Source organism: Xiphophorus couchianus, chromosome 14 (genome assembly GCF_001444195.1).
Source record: "Xiphophorus couchianus chromosome 14, X_couchianus-1.0, whole genome shotgun sequence".
NCBI lineage: Eukaryota > Metazoa > Chordata > Actinopteri > Cyprinodontiformes > Poeciliidae > Xiphophorus > Xiphophorus couchianus.
The window spans coordinates 4,570,969-4,593,647 of NC_040241.1; the positions used below are offsets into that span (position 1 = coordinate 4,570,969).

Consider the following 22,679-nt stretch of genomic DNA (forward strand, 5'->3'; position numbering starts at 1 on the left):
GACGACCTAAAAAATAATTTTTAATATCCCATAAAGGAAATCTGCACAAACGACCGTTTTAATGGCACAAGCCTGCACAAACGGAACACTAAAGAAGTAGCCCACTTTGGTTTGTTTTGGGGCAATATGGGGGGATGGTGAACTCTGGTAAACTCTGGACGACCAAAAAAATATTTTTTAATATCTCATTCTGGTTCTGCTGAAAGTATTTTCCTGTTAAGGGGGAGTTTTTCTATCCACTGTCCTTACATAAATGCCCACTATGATGAATTGTTTCAAAGTCAAAGACTCAATGCAGTCTGCAGGTTTTCCTTAGATGTATTTTTTTTAAAAATTAGAATAATGAACTGAACGTGGCTAGATTGTTTGATAAATGGGAACAAATTGGAAGAGATTGAACTGATTTTGAATATTATTGTATGATAGATTCAATTACCTAAAGAAACATACTGAGAATTGAGTAGAAAATGTAAAGCCAAAAGCAGATTTCTGAAGAAGTTTATTTTTTATTATGAAAGATAACTCAATAAACTGTTTACAATATTGTCATTTCACTTCAAATATACAGTACAGACCAAAAGTTTGGACACACCTTCTAATTCAATGGGTTTTCTTTATTTTCAGACTATTTATAAGGCAAGAAATTCCACTTATTAACCTGACAGGGCACACCTATGAAGTGAAAACCATTTCAGGTGACTACCTCTTGAAGCTCATCAAGAAAATGCAGAGGGTGTGCAAAGCAGTAATCACAGCAAAAGGTTGCTACTTTGAAGAAACTAGAATATAAGGGGTATTTTCAGTTGTTTTACCCTTTTTTGTATATTTCCACATGTGTTATTCATAGTTTTGATGCCTTCAGTGTGAATCTACAATGTCAATAATCATGAAAATAAAGGAAACTCATTGAATTAAAAGGTGTGTCCAAACTTTTGGTCTGTACTGTATATAAAATCTAAATGGAGGCGACTACCGACCCCAGCTTGAGTCATGTCCTAGACAGAACAAGGTTATGTCTCTGGTTCCTTTTAGGACTTCACGTGCGCTGAGACGGGATTTCTGGCGTGCTCCGGTGTCACTGGAGTCTGTCTGGCCAGACTCAGAGCTTTGTGCACAGCACCATCTCTGGGCGACGGAAGAAGAAGTCCTTAGTGGCCCCAGCTGCGCGGCCGGCTTTGTGTCAGACACCAAATGTAAGCTTAAACCCGTCGCGGCAGACATGAAGACAGAGAGAAGATGCGCCCCAACGCTGGCAGCGAGCGGGCAGGTGATAGATCTGCTCCAAAAAGACGAGCAAGACATCCTGAAAACGCAGGACGAAACCAGATATGTTGATTTGGAGTACGAGGACGAGAGGGTCTGTCGTTTTGGTCAGAGGAACCAAGTGTCTGTCATTGTTAAAAATAGTGGATTTGAAGCTGTTTGCGCGTCGGAGCTGAACTCTGACCTGAAGGAGATGCACACCAAGGAGGGAGAAAGCACCAGAGGTGAGAAATGCATGAAAGATTTAAGAAATATCCCCTCTCCGTCATCCTCACCTCACCTGAAAAAAAATGAGACTACCCTACAAATAGGAGAAAATAGTGGTGAGAGTGCAGTTACGCACACCAATGTGTCCAAAGGCATGGACAGCAAGGCAGAGCGCGAGGAGGAATCCCATAGCACCAACAGCAATCTGAGTCGGAGAAGCGAGTGTGAGGACTGTGAGGAGGCGGATAATGTCAGCCTGGTGCTCTCTGATGAATCTGCTCCGTGCTTAACCGAGGACCATTACATTACCACTCACGAGATTCAGCTCTCGGAGTTCTCTGACCATGAAGGGGACTACGACCTGGGCATGGGCTCCTCCACTAGCTGGGACATTGAAGATGAGAGCCAGGTGTACCCATTTGTAGGCTACTCCTTTGCAGGTGAGAGGGGGGCCTGTGGGGTGCCCTGCTCTGAGGGTGCCACGGTAGTAGCAGCAGCGGTCAGCACTCTGCTTGAAAGTGATCTGAGCGACACGGCCAAGTTCTGTGTCTCAGATGAGCCCGAACAGAAGCAGGGCGAAGGACAGATCCACCTGTCAATCAGAACCACATCCCGAGCTATAAATGACCCCGGCAGCATCCAAGAGGAGGAAAATATCCTTTATCATGCCAGGCGCTCCGGAGACATGAGCCGCTATGTGTTTAGGGGAGTGGATGGGAAGGCAGAGACCTTTTGTGACAGGGCGAAGTGTTTCATAGCCGCGCCTGGACGCCCGCACTTTGGCGGCAGATTGAGGGGGAAAGAGGTCACCGAGTATTCCAGCGGCACGTCCAGCGCTGTCAGCGAGCTGGACGACGCTGACAAGGAGGTGCGCAACCTCACAGCCAAAGCCTTCAAGAGCTTGGCCTACCCTTACTTTGAAGCCATCAATTTCAGCACCTCCAGTGAGTCCTCTGCATCAGAGCATGGCCGGAGGAAAAACAGGTGGTCCACGTTTCTGGATCTGAAATATGGCAACGTGAACATGTCTCAGGGGCTGGACCAAAGTGTGATTTCCTGTCAAAATCCTGCTGTCTCATATGAAATAGGCAAAAACAGCGACAACAGAGGTTATAAGGGCACCATTCAGCCCACAAGTAATATCTTTTCTCTGAAAGCCAACCCCCGCAGCGCCTCGTCATCAAAGCAGATCCAGCTGATGGGAAAGTTTGGGCAGGGCCACAGCGGAGTGATCAGACTCACAGAGACACTGAATTTTCGTTGCAATGTCAAATCGGGAATGTCTGGGGAAGAAAGGCGCACCAACTTTGCACAAAACGCTGGGGGATCACGTTCCACGGATGAGGTTACCAAGAGCCTGCAAAGCAGCCAGCAGAGAGGGGCCAGCAAGCTGCCCTCTAAAACCATGGAAGATACTCATAAGAAAACCATATTCGCTTCCAGTTTGTTAAAAAATGTTCTTTCTAAGAAGATGCAGTTTGAGCAGGAGCGCAGGATGGAGAGGGGGGAGATCAGCGAGCCGCACCAGGCGCCGTCTCCGGGCTTTGCGCTGCAGGAGAGCTACAATAAGTGGAAGGGGAGCAGGGAGCTGGAGAGGCAGAGCTCCAAGTTCTCTGAGAGCGGCTCAGACTATGCCATAATGTGCGTGGATGAATTAGGGGACTTTGTGGACAGCGGCTCATGTGATAGTAAGAGGCAAGACGCGTGTGCTCCTACAACAGAAACTAATTTAAACTCGACCAAGGAAGCTGGGATTGATACTAAAAAAGGCGCCTTGCATCGCAGCCAAAATAGCGCGTTCAGATGCTGGAAGGACGAGGAGCTAGAGTTTCAAAAGGATCATAAAAACCATCAAACTCTGCTGGACAAGCTGCCTCCACTTGATGACAAAGAGAGTGAGTGGGATCCGTTCTCCGCAGGCTGCGATAAACTGACTAAAATGTCTCATTTGTTTGTGCCAAATATCCAACTGCTGCCCAGTGACAGAGAGGTGCGACCGCAGCTGCAGAGAGGAGCTTATTCCTGGAATGGGAGCAACACTTTATACATCACAGACTCCAAGAGCTCAAAATCATCCAAATCACCGGAAATTAAAATCAACCTGAGAAGCGTTAGAGACAATAAAATGGAAGAGTTTGGAGGCTCCAAGCTGCGCGCCTTGAATATTACCGCTAGCCCATCGAGTCTGATCAGAACAGAGGACTTCAAATGCCAAGCCCTGGCTGCGGCTCTGAAGGGTGAGTCCTCAGATAAAGCTCCGCACTTTATGGTTCGAGACATCCGAGATAATAAAGGGAAGTTACAAACTCCTATTCACCAAGTCAGAGATGTACGTAAGCTTGTTAAAAGTTCCTACCACTTTGTTTCCTTGGATAAGAATGAAAATAAATCAAACTCATTTAGCTCTGAAATTCCTTCAGAGCAAACAAAGCAGATGCAAAACAATAATGCTAACTGTGTGTCCCCCATGGTAATAAAATGTCAGTCTGTAAATACTAACAATGCAGAAAAACCTACCGGAAACCTTAAACAGGAGCAGTCTGACACACACAGATCATCTCCAGAGGGCGTTAAGAGTGCTCCACTCCAGAAGGCATCAGGGAGAGCAGCAAATATCTCAAACAGCTCAGAAGGAAGCACTGGGATGAGCAATGGGGGCAAAACAGGTGCAACAAGGCAAGAAACAGCGTCAGAGATGGCAGAAAATAAATTGGAGTCAAAAGTGGCAAATCAGGTGGCTTTGGAGAAACTCCAGGCCGCGGTAAAAACCATGGAGCAACTTTATGTGTTTGATAAAAATGAGTGGAGGAGAAAGCGTGAGCCTGATCATCTGATGGACAGCCATGTGCTGTCACTGATAGCCAATGAAGAGCAGCAAGAGTCTGAGGAAAGAGGAGGGAGAGGGTTCAATACAGACAAAGCAGTCAGAAGAGATTCCTACCCAAATATAGACAAGACCCCCCCGGCATTATCGGTGCCCTCCAGCACTGACAGCTCCCTAAGGTGGCTAGATAAAGACCTACTTAAAGTGATTCAGTCATCCAACAGGCATGATGAAAGGTTGGTCACTAAGACAGTCCAAACAGTTGGCACCTTAGGGAGCAAGAACATGTCCAGCTTTAGTTCCAAACCCAAGGCCTACACAGCTGCTGATGTTCCTCAATCAAACACCGCCCCACACACACCTTTCAGTGGCAAAAGATTTGCACCGAAGTCTCCTAAATTGCCTGTGTCATTCAAAACCAGTCAGACAGGAGTTAGTGGGAAGGAAGATGCTGAACAGAGGGGAGTGGACCGATTTGAGCATCAATTTTCAGGTGCATCGGTTGACAATGAGAACTACCTAACCATCCCGGTCAAATTTCAGCCCAACAACAGTAAAATGGCAGCATCTGCAGATAAAACATCAATAAAGACTCTTCACCATCAGTCACTGCCAACCCCTAATGCAGTACATGAAGATTATGCCTCTAGAGTCCAGGATGGCCACAGTCAGAGGACAAAATGCTCAAGTATTGTAATGAAGACCCATTCACCAGAGATCCCCTCTGCTACTATTTATCACTCCCTGCCAATGGCTGTGTCTGCCAATCAGCCACAAATGTATTGTTTTTCCCCAGCAATCACTCCAGCCCCCACCCTGGACCCCTTTCAGGGGACACAGAGGAAAATGCTGCTGGATCCCACCACTGGGAACTACTACCTGGTGGACACGCTGGTGTCCCCAGCCACAAAGCGTCTTTTTGACCCAGAAACGGGCCAGTACATGGATGTAGCCATGCCACAGCCTCCAATGACACCAGTACCAATGCCTATCTCGCCGCTAGCGCTCAGTCCTGGAGCATATGGTCATACCTACATGATCTATCCAGGCTTTATGCCAACCCCTTCAGTGATACCTGCTCGAACGCTGGTACAGTCACAGATGTCCATGCCACCAGAGGTAGAGGGCATGGAGAAGTCTTCCTCACAGCAGACTGAAGGAATGTACATGGAGAGTCCTTTCTATATGGCAACTGGGAAGCCTCCCCAGACAGCTTCAGGGGCCCAACAGCATGGTGCCCCCAGTAGGCCACAGCATGGATGTTCCAGCATGAACCAGCCAGTCATCAACATCACCTCCCAGCAAGGGCCAAGGATCATTGCCCCACCCTCGTTTGATGGGACCACCATGAGTTTTGTGTTAGAGCACAGATGAGTCGCTAAGCTGGACAGGTGAGTCCTTCACATTTTCACTTATTTTTGCCTCTGGAAGAACTGGAAACCACAGTTCACCTTCACTTTGTTAAGGTAACAAATAGGTAACAAAAAGGCAAACTGTTCTGCAGTTATGGACATGGTCTTTTAGTCTGAGGGACATGGATGTTTTCTTTTTAACCTAGTAGTTTCTTTCTCTTGGAAAAATAAATCTAATCATAAAATAAACTAAGTCACCACTATGAGGAGCCGTATGTAAAGTTACAGTCAAAAATTAATTTGGGTTATCATAAAAAACAAATGGGGGTTAATTGTTCTCACCATATATTTATAATTGTCACAATTTTAAACTTAATTAGTATGCTAAATATTTAGTTTGTAAAGCAAATATCTAGCACAAAACTAAATATTCAGTTAGTACGCTAAATAATAAGCTTGCTAACTAAATACTTAGTTAGCATAAATAGTTATGCCCAAACTAAATATTAGCTTTCTAATTGAATATTTAGTCAGAACAGTGAAAACATGGCCCCCCATTATTGAAAAATAATCTAAATTATTTGCTGTTAATTTTTGACTGTGTAACTTAACATTTCAGAAAAAAAATCAGGGGAAATTTAGGCTTTGGAAAATTTATGGATAATTTTAAAAGTCAATGAAAGTAAGGATAATCCTGACCATATATTTGTAATTTACATTAACTTTTTATTCAAACCATTTGTCACTGGATCAAACTATCTAATTTTAGATTTCCCAAATTTTCTGCAAGTTGAAGTAAAAACAAGCAGACATAAAAAGGTATTTGTTGCATAGCTAACATCTGCAAAATTTCCATATACAGTGACAATAAAATTGTCATGTTGGGTTCAAGTCTTTTAACCCACATACAGAACACAGTCAGGAGAACAGGAAATCAGATAAAGTTTATTTAGACAATGATGAAATAAGACATTGTGTGGTTCTTGTTCTGTGGATGGGAAGCCATGGTCGTCAGCACTCTGAAGACAGTGGGAGAAATATGGTGAGTTGAAGGCTAATCACACAGGTTGAATTCTGAGGGAGTGGAATGATCTTACTTGGAGAGTTTCCACCGGGGGGAATTACTGTGGTCTCCAGGATTGTGGTTTCTTTGTAGGGGCCCTTGATGATCCAGGTTCCAGTGTGAGGTCCAGATGGAGAGTTCTGTGGAGGTAGATGGAAGAGGCTGAGGTGGAGGCCGGACAGATAAGTTCTTGAGAGTAGAGGTGAGGAGCAATCTGAGTGCCAGTGTGAATCCAGGAACTTGTCAATGATTCTTCATCAAAGGCGGAGAGGGACTCAGTCAACCAATGGGTAAAATCTGCAGCGTCACGAGGGGGAAACCAGAAGGCCAGGAACTCTGGCTACACAGTGGGTAAAATCTAAGGTTCCATGAGGAAACGCCTGAGAGAGAGGCAACAGGGAAAACTTTCTTGAAACAATCTCAGAGAAACTTCAAAGAGCAGACTCAGAGGGGCACCGAGTACCATAACTGGCAAACACTCAGGCATTGAAGTGCTGGCAGTCCGTTCCTCATATACTCCTAGGTGATTGATCACAGGTGTACTGACTCGGTCAGCAGGCACGCCTTCCAGGTAGTGCAGCCTCGAGGCACCATCTAGTGGATGATGAGGGAAGCAGCAGACAAACAGAAAATCCCCACAAACAGCCAAAACCCCAGTTCCCAACAGTACACCCCACCCACCACTTGGCAGCCCAGAAGAATGGTAGTTGGTGATAAGTGAAGGGTCAAGAATAAATGATCCAAGGACCCAAGAGCACTCCTCCAGGGTGTAGCCCTCCCAGGCCGTAGTACTCCCAGTTGACGAGGTACTGCCAACCACGACCTCGCGGACAGGAGTCCACGATCCGGTGGACGGAGAAAGCTGGATGCCCGTTGACGTCTCGGAGAGGGATGAGGGGCCTCGGAAGGAGGGCACAATGTGCTGGTCTGAACAGGTTTAACTTGGGAAACGTGGAATGGATACAGAGAGATGATGGAAGACAGAGACGACTGATGACCTTTTCGATTTCGCAGGGACCAATGAACCTGGGGGAGAGTTTCTTGGACATGGATTTAAGGGGAATGCCACGTGCGGAAAGCCAAACCTTTTGTCCGGGTGAATACTGTGGAGCAGGTGTTCTCTTACCGTCAGCAAAGCGTCGGTTCTGTTCTGTGGTGTGATTGAGGGCGGTGATGGTTCTGTTCTAGACGTTCTTGCAGTGGCGAATGTGGTGTTGAACTGAAGTTACTGAGATTTCTTTTTCATCTGAGTGGAACAGTCTGCGTGAGATACAAGCACATGGATGGTTCTTATTGTCAGAGTCAGAAAATTGAGATAGAACAATGAGGGGTTTTGAAAGCTGTCTTCCGTTTGTCCCCCTGGCGGATGTGGAGAAGATAGTATGCGTTCCTTAAATCTACAGTAGTTTAGGATTCATCCTGTTGCACCATGAACCGGTTCAAATGCTGAAGAGAGAAGAGGGAGAGGATTTTTTTTTAACAGTGATCTGATTTAAACCTCTGTAGTCAATGCATGGCCTCAGAAATCCATCCTTCTTCCCCACAAAGAAAAATCCGGCACCCAGGGGAGAGGAAGAGGGATGAATAATGCCGGCAGCCAATGATTGCTTTACTTCTTCATTGGTTACTTGGTTACTTCTTCATTGTCTCCCGTTCGGGTCATGAAATGTTGTATAGTCGGCTGGTGGGTAGTGGTGCTCCGGGGAAAAGATCTATTGCACAGTCATAGGGACGAGGAGGTGGAAGAGAGAGTGCTTTGGACTTGCTAAAAACATGTGCTGAATCGTGATATTCTGCTGGAATGGTGGATAAGTTGGGAGGGTCTGCTTCCTGTGATTTTGCTGGCAGCGGACCTGGAGGAACTGCTGAATGGAGACAGGTGGAATGAAAATTATTTGACCAAGATTCAATATACATTTCTGACCAGTTGATATGGGGGTTGTGTTGTTATAACCATTCAAAACCAAGGATTATGGATGAGTTTGCTGTGGGAAAAACAAAAAAGAAATTTGTTTGCTGTGATTACCAGATATGATGACTGCAAAGGTTTTGTCTTGTGAGCAATCTGAGGTAGTGCTTTGCCATCCAAAGTAGAGACATTGAGAGGCATGGAAAGTGGCACTGTTTCGATGGACATCTGTTGGATTAAACTGGAATCAATGAGATTTTGTTTGCAACTGGAATCAGTCATGACGGACAGAGGAACAGAGTGATTGTTGTAAAACAGAGTTATGGGTAAGAGAAGGCGAGAAGATTTTTCATCTATTTTTGACCTATTTGCATTGACTCAGGTTCTGTGAGGTTCTGCGGAAGAGACGGAGAGTGAGAAGGAGTGGAGGAAGGGAGCAATCTGACAGAAGGGTTCTTCTGGTTTCTTTCCCTAGTTCTAGCATGGATCCTATTGTCTAGTCGCATAGTTAAACTAATTAATTCTTCCAGTGTAGCCAGTTCATCTTTCAAAGATTCATTAAGGGCATGAAAATAAGCACGTTTTAGGGCAGGTGCATTCCTGCTGCGGCTTTAATTCTAAAGTTTATGGCAAACTCTGCCCTTGTTTGATCATCCATAATTCTCGGGAGTTAAGACGTTTTATCTGGTTCTTGACTAAATACTTTTTAAAATTCTATTAAAAGTCTCCGAACGTGCAACCAAAATCAGCAGGTGTAGAAAACACCTGCTGATTTCTAAGCAGACTGATGCTTCTGGGCAGAAGCATCAGACTGAGCTTCTACCCAGTCTGATGCTCGGTCAGTCAAAAGTGAAATTATGAAAGCTATTTTTCCACCTTCATGGAGAAACTTCAAGGGGAATGATTGAAAATTAGTGAGCACTGTAGAGGGAAACCTTTACAACAGTTTATATCGCCTGAAAATTTGTCTGGAGTTGGACTGATTTCGGAAAATGTGGAGTGGTCAGTAGTTCAGGACTGGAAGCAGAGGCTGGAGCTGGAGCTGAAGCTGGAGCGGAGGTCTGTTGGAGAGGGCTTTGTAAAAAGTTAGACAATTCTTTGAGACGTCGATTTGTTTAAGTTTGGCGGGTACCCAGGTCTCGTAAAACAGTATCATGGGTTTGAATGAGTGAATGTTGTTCTGCCAAAATTCTCCTGAGAGCATCTGTGGGGTTTGACTGTTGGCCTGAAAGTTCTGTTATGTCGGGTTTAAGTCTTTTAACCCACATACAGAACACAGTCAGGAGAAAAGAAATCAGATAAAGTTTATTTTAACAGTGGTAAAATATGAGATTGTGTGGTTCTTGTTCTGTGGATAGGAAGCCAGGGTCGTCAGCACTCTGAAGACAATGGGAGAGATATGGTGTGTTGAAGGTTAATCACACAGGTTGAATTCTGAGGGAGTGGAATGATCTTACTTGGAGAGTTTCCACCGGGGGGAATTACTGTGGTCTCCGGGATTGTGGTCTCTTTGCAGAGGCCCTTGATGATCCAGGTTCCAGTGTGATGTCCGGACGGAGAGTTCTGTGGAGGTAGATGAAAGAGGCTGAGGTGGAGGGCGGTCAGGTAAGTTCTTGAGAGGAGAGGTGAGGAGCAATTTGGCTGCCAGCGTGAATCCAGGAACTTGTCAATGATTCTTCATCAAAGGCGGAGAGGGACTCAGTCAACCAATGGGTAAAATCTGCGGCGTCAAGAGGGGGAAACCAGAAGGCCAGGAACTCCGGCTACACAGTGGGTAAAATCTAAGGTTCCATGAGGAAATGCCTGAGAGAGAGGCAACAGGGAAAACTTTCTTGAAACAATCTCAGAGAAACTTCAAAGAGCAGACTCAGAGGGACACCGAGTACCATAACTGGCAAACACTCAGGCATTGAAGTGCTGGCAGTCCGTTCCTCATATACTCCTAGGTGATTGATCACAGGTGTACTGACTCGGTCAGCAGGCACGCCTTCCAGGTAGTGCAGCCTCGAGGCACCATCTAGTGGATGATGAGGGAAGCAGCAGACAAACAGAAAATCCCCACAAACAGCCAAAACCCCAGTTCCCAACAGTACACCCCACCCACCACTTGGCAGCCCAGTGGTGGGTGGGGTGCCAAAAAAAAATGAAAACAACAACAACAATAATAATAATAATAATAATAATACAGACCTTTGGGCACATAAATAACTTAAAAACAACATTATATGTAGGAGACTACAACTACAATGGTAGTTGGTGATAAGTGAAGGGTCAAGAATAAATGATCCAGGGACCCCAGGAACTTGTCACTGACTCTTCATCAAAGGCGGAGAGAGACTTGGCAACCAGTGGGTAAAATCCAAGGCGCCATGAGGAAGCACCTGAGAGAGAGGCGACAGGGAAAAATTACTTGAAACAATCTCAGAGAAACTTCAAAGAGCAGACTCAGAGGGGTTTTAAGTACCATAACTGGTAAACATTCAGATGTCTAAGTGCTGGCAGTCATATACTCCTGGGTGATGAGGTTATTGATCACAGGTGTACTGACTCAGTCAGCAATCACGCCCTCCAAGTAGTGCAGCCACTAGGCACTGGACAGGAGAGTCCTTCACATTTTCCCTAATTTTTGCCTCTGGAAGAACTGGAAACTACAGTTCACCTTAACTATTTGTTAAGGTAGCAAATAGGTAATAAAAAGGCAAATTGTCCTGCCCTTATGGACGGGGTCTTTTAGTCCATAAAAGACCCTGAGGGACATGGATGTTTTTTTTTTTACTTAGTTTCTTTCTTTCTTTTGGAAAAATAATAAATCTATGCATAAAAAGAACTAAGTCATCGACCTCAGTGGATGATCAGGGAAGCAGCAAACAGAAAATCCCCACAAAGAACCAAACCCCCAGTTTCCAACAAAAATGTGTACAAATCCTCATTAAGTTTGCAGGTTTCTGTAATGTACAAAAATTAAGACACCAATAAATAATGTCAGAGCTTTTCCCATCTCTAGAATGACATTAATCCTGTATTATTTGACTAGACACACTTGCCAGAATAGAAAATGTAAAGGAACATAGAAAAATGCTATGATCTGGTTGCAGAAATCTGCACATCTTTAAACTATGTTATTGAACCACCAAGGGATTTAAGTTTATTCTTCTTGATTAAAGTCTTCAATCAGGTTCAACAATCAAGATTAACCATGAAAACAAAAAAATATTACATTGAATCTGAGAAAGTATTTCTGGAGGGAGCTAAAGATTAGGATAACCCTAATCTTTGTGGCTTGAGTTAGGCCACTTTGACATATACCTATTTCGGCTTAGATAGTCCAACTGGCCTGAAGGATTTTATCTAGCAGGTGCTTTTGTTCAGTAAATAGGGTCATTACCTTATCAGTACCCTAGTAATGGCCTCAACGCATCTCACAGTTGCACAATTGTTCCTTAGACTTCGACTTCGACTGACTTTGTTGTCATTTTCAATGCACAGGGTGTATACAGAACGAAATTTCGTTGCATACGGCTCAGGATAATGTTTGAGGTTCCAATGTTGTGAGTAAAATAAAATACAGTATAAAATATGAATATAAATCTAAATATAAAATATAAAGTGCAGGACTGACAGTAAAATAGAAGTTATTTAGCTCTGTACATGTGCAAGGTATAAAGTGGAGACCAGTTTTTGAGTGCAGTCCAGTTAAGAGTTCAGCAGTCTGATGGCAAGTAGGAAAAAGCTGTTTCGGAACCAGGTGGGCCTGCACCGGATGCTGCAGAACCTCTTTCCAGAGGGCAGCAGGGAGAACAGTCCATGGTGGGGGTGTGAGGGGTCACTGATGATGTTTCGGCCTCAGGACACGCATCCTGCATCAATGGTTGACCTGACACTTCGCCCTTTTGCCTGAGCTGGGTGTGGAAGGTTGTTGCCGAAGCAGTTTCTCCTTGTGTGCCTTCTTCTCACTCACATGAGAGTTACCGAACTCTTTTGCAAGCTCAACCAGGACGTCCACCCGTCTCTCCTGCACCCCAATGCATGCCTGATAAAGCACATGTGCATTCAGTGCTACCATGTCAATCATGTTTGCCAGGTTTGCTGACCAGCTGTCACATAGTGATGGAACCTTGGTCACCCCCCGCAAGATTATGACTGAAATAAATGCCATTAGTTCTTGTGAACTAAATAGGTGAAGCAGTCACCTATTTATCCTCCACAGCACAAAAGGCTGCATGCAAATTTGCATGTGCAAAGTCTCCCAGATTTCTTTTGCTTACACTTTTTGCATGATTTTTTTGAGGTGGATCAACACAATTAATTTGGTTAGTTTATTTCTAAACTGTCATTTTATACCCTCTTAGCTTTATTTCAAAGAGAAACATTACTAATTTCTTTTAGAAAAACCTTTGCATATTTTTTGAAACAGATTGTATGTTTTGCAAACTCTGCTTCAAAACTAAACTGAAGAGCATTACCTACAGGAGATCTGATCTCCTGTAGGTATCATAGATACCCACCCCCAACATGGACAATTCACACTCCTACCTTCTGGCCTGACGGTCAACGGCCACATTTACAATTGAAGAAGGGATGCTAATTTGAGCCATCAGAGTCGTCAGGGTGGACTCCGGCCTTTTGGCCCTGTTGAGCCGATATGGGAAGGACTCGAAAACCGAGCCATCCTAGTGTTAAGATCCTACAGATCTTTAATAAGATCAGGTACATGAGGAAACATGCAGAAAGATTTAACAACTGTAATGCCATCAAAGTTTTTCCATACATTTTTGAGTAATAAATGAATAATTAAATACTTCTGACATTTTGATTTTTTGTTTCTATTTAGCTGAAGAAAGTTATGGCACATAATATTCACTATATTGAAAATACATCGTGATGCTACATGGTAAAAAAAAAAAGCAACAAAAAAACCCAAAACACCTTATAGACGGAAAATACAGGCACACAAGAAAAACACTGATATCCAAACTGGTTAGCAAAGACATATAAATTGGCATGTCCACTAACGTCTTTGGTTAGAAATTATACACTGTGTTTATAGCATATAAAAATATTTACATAAAATGCACAAGACATAAAAGGAAAAGGAGAAAAGTAGTTCATTCTTCTTAGAAGAAGTTATTTTTTAGGAAAATTGAAGGCGTCCACTGAGGCTTAGGCTTGGTGTGAAAGTTAAAAACGAGTAGTCATCTCTTCTAAGATGGTGACAACATCCAGCAACCAAACAGAAAAATGCAATAAAAACTATGTCCTGTATCCATTTTATTTTTTAGTTCTGTGTAAAGGGATGCTTGCAATTAATTATATTCATTTTTTATTATTTTATTTTTAATCATCTGGCAAGAACATATAATTGATTACAGGAATAACAGTAAATGTGTCTTATTTTTCCCCTCCCAATTTATTGGGAGGGGAAAATTATTTTATTTTTATTTTGCTGCAAAATAAAAATAAAATAAGAAAATTAACAAAATACAACAACAATAACAACAACAACTATTATTATTATTATTATTATTATTATTATTATTATTATTATTATTATTATTATCATACAGCTGAAAGATTATAAGTATGAAAACTCAAGAGACCAAGACAATATAACTTAAAGCACATGAAATTTCAGATAAACTTCATAGGGTTGTAGTGGAGCATTACCGGCCTGGTGGAAAACCAGCTGCTTGTTCTGTGCTTTACTTTGTCCAGAGGCTCTGGGGTCTCAGCTATTGAGAAATAATTTCTTCCTGGGGGTGTGGACTGTGTTGAGGTTTTACATTTTGCCCAAACACCAATGATTGCCTGTGACTTATGGAATCTGCCAGTTTGATAGAAAATTGCCTGCGCTATAAACAACCGTCCTCCACTGTGAAGAGAGAAAAGCCAATCTTCTGTTAGCTGGGTGGTGTAGGGTTGCTGTGTGAAGCAGAAGCTCAGGATCTGCAGCTTTGAGGAGGATCTGCAGCTCTAGGAGGAGATGCGTCTCGAAGGCAGAGCTACATCCAACCAGAATGGTGTTTTGTAAAGCTGAATGGTTGTCATGGGAGATTCAAGGAATTCTCAAATATTCACAAAAAAATCAAGGCAACACTGTAGGTTTGTTTTTGATGAGGGAAGAACATAACATGTATATAAAAAAGTTTATTTTACATAATACTGCCCCTTTAAAAACAGATCTGCAGACATGATAAGCAGTTAATCCATGTGCTTGCAACTACATGGATTTAAACTTAAACTACATGCACAGTTTTAGGCATGGCACAGAAAATACTTTTAAGAGCATGGTTTTTGGAATATATCTGACCCACATACAGAACACTCTCAGGATGACGTTGGTAAAGGTTAATAACATTTATTGAACTATTAAATATGTGGATAACATGCATTCAAGCATGCACATGAGTATATGTACACATACTGAATTAGAACATGGATATTTAAAACTACAGAAGTAGACAATCACTGTCAGTGGTTAGAACTACAAGGAATTACTGAAGCTGCCGGGCCGGGGATACAGGCATATACACAGCAAGGTTAGTTTCTATGCAATTTTCAAGTTTGAGGGAGGGCATCTAGTCTCTCAAAATAGGATAGTAGAGGGGCACAAGTTTTATGAAATTTTTGGATCTAATGTAAAATTTGATCATCTCTAACTTAAAGAACAGAGCCAGGTCTTTCAACCAAAGAGAAGCTGTGGGTGGGTGTTCTGATATCCACGCTAATAAGATTCATCTTCGGGCAAGGAGAGTTGAAAAAGCCAGCATATTTTTAAAATCACTTGCTACTGATTCTCCCCTGGTACTCCAAATATTGCCAATTCAGCACTGGGTTGGGTTGACTGTCTATTCCAAAAGCTTCAGATAGGGTCTGAAATATCATAAACTGGAGGTTGCACAGTTTGTTACAGGACCAGAACATGAAAGTTAAATTTGCCTTACAGTTACGCTGACTGTAGAATATATCCTTGAGAATCTGGCTCTACTGTAATGAATTCTATGAAGAATGTTGGACTGAATTAGTCCAGGTTGAGCACATGAAGTTGACCCATTTACTCTACGCAATGCATGATACCAGGTCTCATCAGAGATGTTTATTCCAAGTTCTTCTCACCATTCTGCTCTGATCTTATTGAGCGTTACTGTATTGAGTACAGTATGCTGTTATAGATTTTTGAGATGAGTCCTCTACCTTGTGTGGGAGTTTACAAAATGATGTCCACTCCACCCTTTGGAGGTAAATTGGAAAAATGAGGACTTGTGTTAGGAACAAAATCTTGACTGGAGATAGCGGAATGGGGTGGAACGCTAATTATATTAATTTCTTAGCTCTATAATACATGATAAGTGAAACAGCCACAGTGCAGTTGTAAAGTTTGCAGCCTAACATGTCTTTGTACTTTAAAGATGTGTTTATATGGAAATTATCTGAATATTATATCAACATTAACATACAATATTCATCGACAGGAATGTTGCATGTTTGTGCAGGAGGAAAGGTTCAGGTGAAGGCAAGCATCTGTTATCTGTGGGACCTGAAGAGCCTCAGCTGCTGCTGGACATCAGGATTCTGAATGGCAGCTAGGAGCTGCAGCAGTATGAGCTGGTTTTTTATAGGAGCAGTCATTTAAAGACAGAGAGGGCGAGAAGTCGGCTTCATTACATAAACACAGTATGCAACGCAACAGTCAAATAACCTTGTTTGCGCTCTGCGGGAATATTTGGAGTTTTCCTTCTTGTTTGACAATGAGACCCACAGAATGGAGGGCTCAATTATGTTTATAAAATAAAATGGTAGTCAAATACTCTGTATAGGGTGGAAAAGGTTGCAGTAAGCAGAAGGGTGCTTATTGTCATGATGACACTCTTGTCCTCATTGACTTACATGTAAAGATTATAAGGGTAATTAGAATTCATGGGGTGAAAATGTCCTCTGGTGGAAAGGTGGCATGCTGTAAAGATTACCTTCAGACTTCATGTTGGGAGGGGCCTCTGACTAAACCCAAAATTATACATAATGCAGGCAGATTTATCTTTTCGGGTGTTTTCAGATCTTTGATAGGGCACCAAAACTGCAATATTAGTTCTATTTCCAGCTGGTGCTGCTCACTTTCACTCTGCACTGTATAAAACGAACATAATCCTTTAAAAACCTGTTCCTGGCAATTTTCGTTAACCTTCGTAGCATTGAGCAGGTGTATTACATATGTCACAGACAAACGTTAGCTATTGGGTAACATTTAAAACTTCAACAGAGTCCATACCTCCAGAAAGAAATTGTTTCTTAGTAGTCAAGGGTCCAAAAGATCCCCTGGACAATGCAATGTGTAGAAGAAGGAGCTGGTTTTTACCAAGTTAAGTTGATGGGCTAAACATAGTGGTCAGTCCATGTAAGGGCTGACAAAAATGTACTCATACCTCCCACCTAGGATCACATTAGATTGCTCGGTTATATTTAGATGTCTCAGGAATGCAAACTCCACTCACAGAAGGTTCCCGCGGGGGTTAAACCAGGTACTTGTAGGTGAAAGGCAGCATTGTTCACTCAACAATGGCTTGTCACCAGCATCAAAGAGAAGTCTTTTAACTTTATAATGTCCAATAACATTTTTCCTGAAAAATAAATTAATCCTGGTAAATAATTTTTTTTCAGCATTGTGTATGCAATAGTAAAATATACTAATAGAGAGATAAAACATTGACTGTTTATGTTGATTTTAAGTCCAGTTCTTTGGTCAGTGTGTGAGTGTTGTACATCATTATAACAATTACTGTAAATGCAACAGGCTGAGTGGAGACTAGGGTTTCATCTGATCTTACTGTGTTCATAAGAACTTTCTCTCCTCTGTTTTTCTCCCCTGTAGGACTGGAGCTTTCGTGATCATTGACCACCTCTCGGTTTATCCTCTTCATTGTTTTACACTGATGTTAAGTCTGCTGATCAATGTAGTTGTTCAGGTATTCTATCTAACTGCTGCTGATTTAAAAAAAAAACTTTCTACAAGATTGTAATTCATGCTTTTTTACACCACTGCTAAACCAAGAATCAATTCCTTTGAAGGGATTATTTACCCACTCCTGAAACTAAATAGAGTTTGATTTGGAAAATTTTTATTTTCCAAATCAAAATAAAGATTGATTTATCTAGTTTCTTCTCATTTTAAAATGAAAAGGAACTACTTGTTTTGAAGACATTTACACATCTTTATACAGTTATGAATCCAAGAACCTGTTCCCTGTTAGATTTTGTTGAATTTATCAAAGGGTTTTTACAACCTTAATTGTCATGATGACTTCTTCTGTGTTGGTGCTTTATGATGCACACAAATCAGTGTTGATTCAAAGCACTTTATGTGCATAATTTACATTATTGCACATTTTTTAAAAGTTAAGGTTGGAAAAAAATGTAATGTGACATGTTGTCTTTTGTTTGTACTGGTTTCTTTGAGAATGTGGAGCTGCTGGACAGTCCTTGTTAATACATGTCAGGCATCATTGTTATTCCAGATTATTCTTTTAGAATGAATGGTATGAGTAACTGACAGAGATGAATGCATTTGTTATGAGAGAGCATAACACTGAATTATATTTCACTCCCATTTTTAGAAATGTCATCTTGCCATTTGTTTTTTTGTGTCTTTTAGGGGAAGTGTCCTCTATTTATACTTTGTACATAGTTTTTTTTTTTTCCAAAGTAAGCCTGATAGTGGCACACTTTTTAAAGTCTTACACTAAGATTCTGCCGTAAACTTTCTGAAGATAGTAGGACTTTTAGGGTTAAGTGGAAGTAGGGTTTGCAAGACAAGAAAATGAATGGTTGAGACTTTGTGAGGGATGTATGGGTGAAGAGTGGAGGGACTTTGTAGAAGTATGGCAAAAAGCTGGACTTGATATGTTATGTTTTCACTTTGTTCAACTGATTTTTTGTTTTGTTTTGTTTTTCTGCATAAAAAATGACTTCACAAAGTTAGGTCTTGACTTTGCAAATGTGAAGATGGTATATGTTGAAATACATAATTAAAACAGTACTTTGGAACTGTAAATGTTTATTACATATTCACAATGTTAAATTGAGGTTGTTTCTACTCTTATATTGTACTTTATTACAACACAAAAACAAACATTTCTCAAGTTATGTTTCTGCAGTCACTTGTTGACTGACGCATGAAATCAGTGGTGGTTCTTTCAGGAATGGTTCCCTGGCCAGAGCCCCTTCTAATGATATCCTCAACCAATTCAAACTAAAGCAAATACGGTAGATGATTTTCCAGGAGAAAGCTTGTAACCTATAGGTTCCCAGTACTCAGTCAGAAGCAAGGAAAATTACATGCATACAAGTAGTAGCAAACTTGTTCAGGGCACAACTGCCAGATAAGATGTGTCTTATTTTGTACTTCTTAGATGCCTGGCCCCCCTTTCTAAAGGGTTTGCAAACCACTAGATGAAAACATCCCTAATTCATATTTTCCTTTTTTTGTTGCTACATTATAAAAGTTTCCTCAAAAATTGCATGACAATAGAGGAATCAGGGTTTATAAGTTCAGTGGACTCCACAGTCACCAGATCTCAATGCAAAACAGAATATAGTGGAACAGGTGGATCTCATTATGGATTTTCAACTAAAAAATCTGCAGTAACTGTATGATGCTGGTATGTCAATAAAGACCAAATCTGCTTTGACACTGCAATGCAGCCAGATCCACCATACTGTATGGTGAAGGTGTTGGAACAGGATATAAAACAGTAATGCTTGAATACATATTTATTAAGTCAAATTTTATTTCCACTGGAGCACTTCCTCTCCCAAAAACCTTTGAAGCAAATAATGTCCTGTAAAATAATTAGAACTTAGCACACACTACTTGATAAGCTTGGTTATGCTCATACTGAAAGAACACAGCCACAACTAAATAGCAAACTACAGGGTCTGAGTCTGTGGTTTAGATGAGTGTAAAACTAACTCAGCTTTGTTTATGTAGAGCAGTGAGCATTAAAAGGTTCCTCTGTTGCCTGGGGATCCACAGTAAGTGGGTCAGAGGAGGATGGAGGTACTGGTTGAGTACATGCAGGGTCAGGTTGCAGATCTCCAACTGTATCCTCAGAGTCATCCTATCTGAGTGTGTCGATGACACATACCATCACACCCAGAGCCATGCCACACACTCACATAACCCTGACTAATGTGCAATGCATCCCACAATTAACACTCTATCAGGCTTAAAGAGTTTTTATAAAAACAAGCCTTTAAATAGACTTGTTATTAATATGAGTATTTACTCCGTCCAACAATTTCCTCTTGTGGGCTTTAGGTTTGTCAAGTTGTCTCTGAACAAACCGTTAGTCTTGTGATTATGTGAAATGTTTCTTCAGTACATACAACTTCACACTAGTTTTTATTATGATTCAACGCAGGTCAATATCTGTGCATGGCATCAAATTTGGAACAGAAAAGCTGAAAATTTAAAATGATTCTAAGCAAAGAGGTCTTTATTTCAAATCCGATGTAGTCCTCAATTTGACTATATAATGTAGCGTTTCTCAACCGGGGCGGTACTTGGGGGGCGTTCAGAAGACGGCTTGGGGCGCTGGCAGAAATTTTTACAAAAGGGGGGCGCTGGGATTCTTTTGGGGGGCGTTTGCTTAAAGGTAAACTTTACATCTTAAATGCACAACAATACCAGTTTAGACTTTGAGCAACTTGCTAAAACTGTACTGTGTAACATTCAAACATGCTTGGCTACAAATGTATCAATGGCAGCTCTTCTCTTCAGTGTTTGTTAGCTTTTGGCGCAGCTCCGCGCTCCTGCTACTGGTAGCTTCACCGCATCAGTTCAGCGATACACCGTCTGATGACGTTGCTGTTATTCACTTGTCTGGTGTCTGATTTTCAAATATTTTATGTTTTATTGAGGATTTTTGTACATATGTTTTGGCAGTGCTGTGATCATGTCAAAGCAGCAAATTATATTAAAAAGTGTTTTAATGTTCGTCTGGATGCTGCACGTTTCCATGGAAGGACAACAGAAAATCTCGCTTATAAACTTGTCACGATATCCTCCCTATGTATCTCTCAGAAAAATGAACCCATTTAAATAAAGAAATCCCTCCATGAATGATACATCGATAGAGAGCGTTCATTTTATAGAGTTAAGTTCTGTATGTGATCTGGTATGAAACGGTAGCACCACAGCACTTTTGAATTGTAATCATCAGAATACCTGAGCTAAAAGGTTTACGTCAGTCTGCTTTTCTCCATCAATACGCGCTTCCCTACCGCTCCCCACCTTGTCGGGTAAAAAATTAAAAAATAAAAAGGACGACGCGTATGTTGCGCAAAACTCTGAAACAGGAGAACTGTGACATAGAACGGAGCAACTAACTATTAATCTATAAATCAGGTCTATATAAAGGTCTATATAAAGATATAATCCATGTTCCTGTCTCATATTTGTATGGCATTAAAAGGATCTGGAACTTTTGTTTTCCACTGAAAGCTCTGGTTTACACAGTAAATGCCATCTGGGTGAAATTTTATGAATAATACTCAGATGTCCCATTCTCCTGAAGACAGCACCGAGCTGCACCATCAGAAACTCACAAACATTGAGGAGAAAAAGAGTTATGATTGACATAGTTGCAGTTCTATCCATGTTTTTATGTTGCAGAGCTCAGTCTTTTTGCAAATAGTTCAAAGTTTAAACTGGCATTGTTGTACATCTTTCATCTGGTCATTTTGTGTAATATTTAACAACTAGAAAATGGCACAGAACAACAATATTTTTTCCACTGATTGGCTGCTGTTAGGCCTACCAATTTTAAGTTGAATGTCCATTGCATTTTTCTTAGACGCCTGTAAAAATAATTTCTATTCGCATTGCTTTTTTGTTCTCTGGGAAATTATTTTTGACGATAACTCCAGAAACAACCATAAAAATCAAAACATCAACAACAGTGATAGTAATATTAATAATAAAATAATATCCAGTACAATGTAGCTTACAAATTCTTTGATGGGGGGGGTGAGGAACCTGGATAATGAATAGGGGGTCGCTGGCCCAAACAAGGTTTAAAAGCACTGATATAGTGCAATGCCAGGATCTTAGAAGAGCATCCAGTGTTGCATTTATTTTTCACCAAGAACTATTTATTGATGATTGAAGAGTCAAGCCACTCCTCAAAGCAAAACATCACAAAGATTCTCAATAGCAGTAAGGTCTAAATTCTGTGGCAGCTGATCCAAGTGTGAAAATGATTGAAGAACGTTTTCACAATTTCAGCCTGATGATGCATGGTGCTCTCATTTTTTCTTTTAGATTTGAATGCCAGTTCACTCGACAACAGGGAGCTAAAGGTGGGGCGGCAGAAAAAACCCTCAGGGGCACAAAACAGAAAACGGAAGAAGGGGAGGGATAAATATTTTGGAGGGACGAAGAAAAGCCTTTCAAAATGGATTAAAGACAGTAAGTAAGTAATGTTAGTGTATCAAAAGGAGGGTTGTAAATATTCAGGTAAGCTTAAGCTAGCCTAAAATGACAGGTGGCTGTTGCTGTCTTGCTAGGGTTGCCAACCGTTCCATAAACTACGGAATCGTAGTTAATTGTTAATTGTTGCGGTATCGTATTGAACCGATACCGCAGATGCAGTGAGCTGTTATCAACCCGCGTCTTTTTAAAATGTCCACCGATACTCCAGTGGCCTTAAAAGCAAAATCTCTGGCAAAAATACAGACGTGAGTGGGAAGACGCACATCCCAGGCTGAACAACTTTAGTGAAGTTGAATGCGGGCGATTTAAAAAAAAAAAATGTGTCGGCGATATACAGTGGCTCACGGTTTGCTGAATGATACAAACAGAATGGATCAGGAGAGGATCACTGCAGACCCGTCAGAACCTAAAGAACATAGGCATCAGTGTCTCTTCATCCCTCAATCATCTCCTGAGACTGAAAAATATAAATGGCAATTTAAAGAACAAATCATACTAATAGATTAATAATAAATAAATACATATACTTTGTGAGGAGAAACCGTTTATTTTTTCTACATTAAAGTTTGTTAGGGCTT

General features: G+C 41.4%; 1 protein-coding gene and 1 long non-coding RNA gene across 4 annotated transcripts; both read left to right on the forward strand.

Annotated features, from left to right (window-relative positions):
- Window positions 1-924: 924 nt before the first annotated feature.
- Window positions 925-20,735, forward strand: c14h4orf54 (chromosome 14 C4orf54 homolog). 3 transcript variants are annotated; one of them, XM_028038523.1, is made up of 2 exons: window positions 925-3,707; window positions 17,482-20,735. In XM_028038523.1, the coding sequence occupies exons 1-2, from the start codon at window positions 1,013-1,015 to the stop codon at window positions 17,496-17,498; spliced, it is 2,712 nt and encodes a 903-aa protein (XP_027894324.1). In that variant the 5' UTR covers window positions 925-1,012; the 3' UTR covers window positions 17,499-20,735. The 3 variants fall into 3 exon arrangements, with proteins under 3 accessions (XP_027894324.1, XP_027894322.1, XP_027894323.1); XM_028038521.1 differs by having other exon boundaries at window positions 929-5,685; XM_028038522.1 differs by lacking the exon at window positions 17,482-20,735 and adding an exon at window positions 6,803-8,968 and having other exon boundaries at window positions 929-5,685.
- Window positions 10,501-13,565, forward strand: LOC114157541 (uncharacterized). The gene is made up of 3 exons (XR_003598184.1): window positions 10,501-10,736; window positions 10,850-11,893; window positions 13,293-13,565. It is a non-coding gene; the product is annotated as an uncharacterized LOC114157541 (long non-coding RNA).
- Window positions 20,736-22,679: the final 1,944 nt, after the last annotated feature.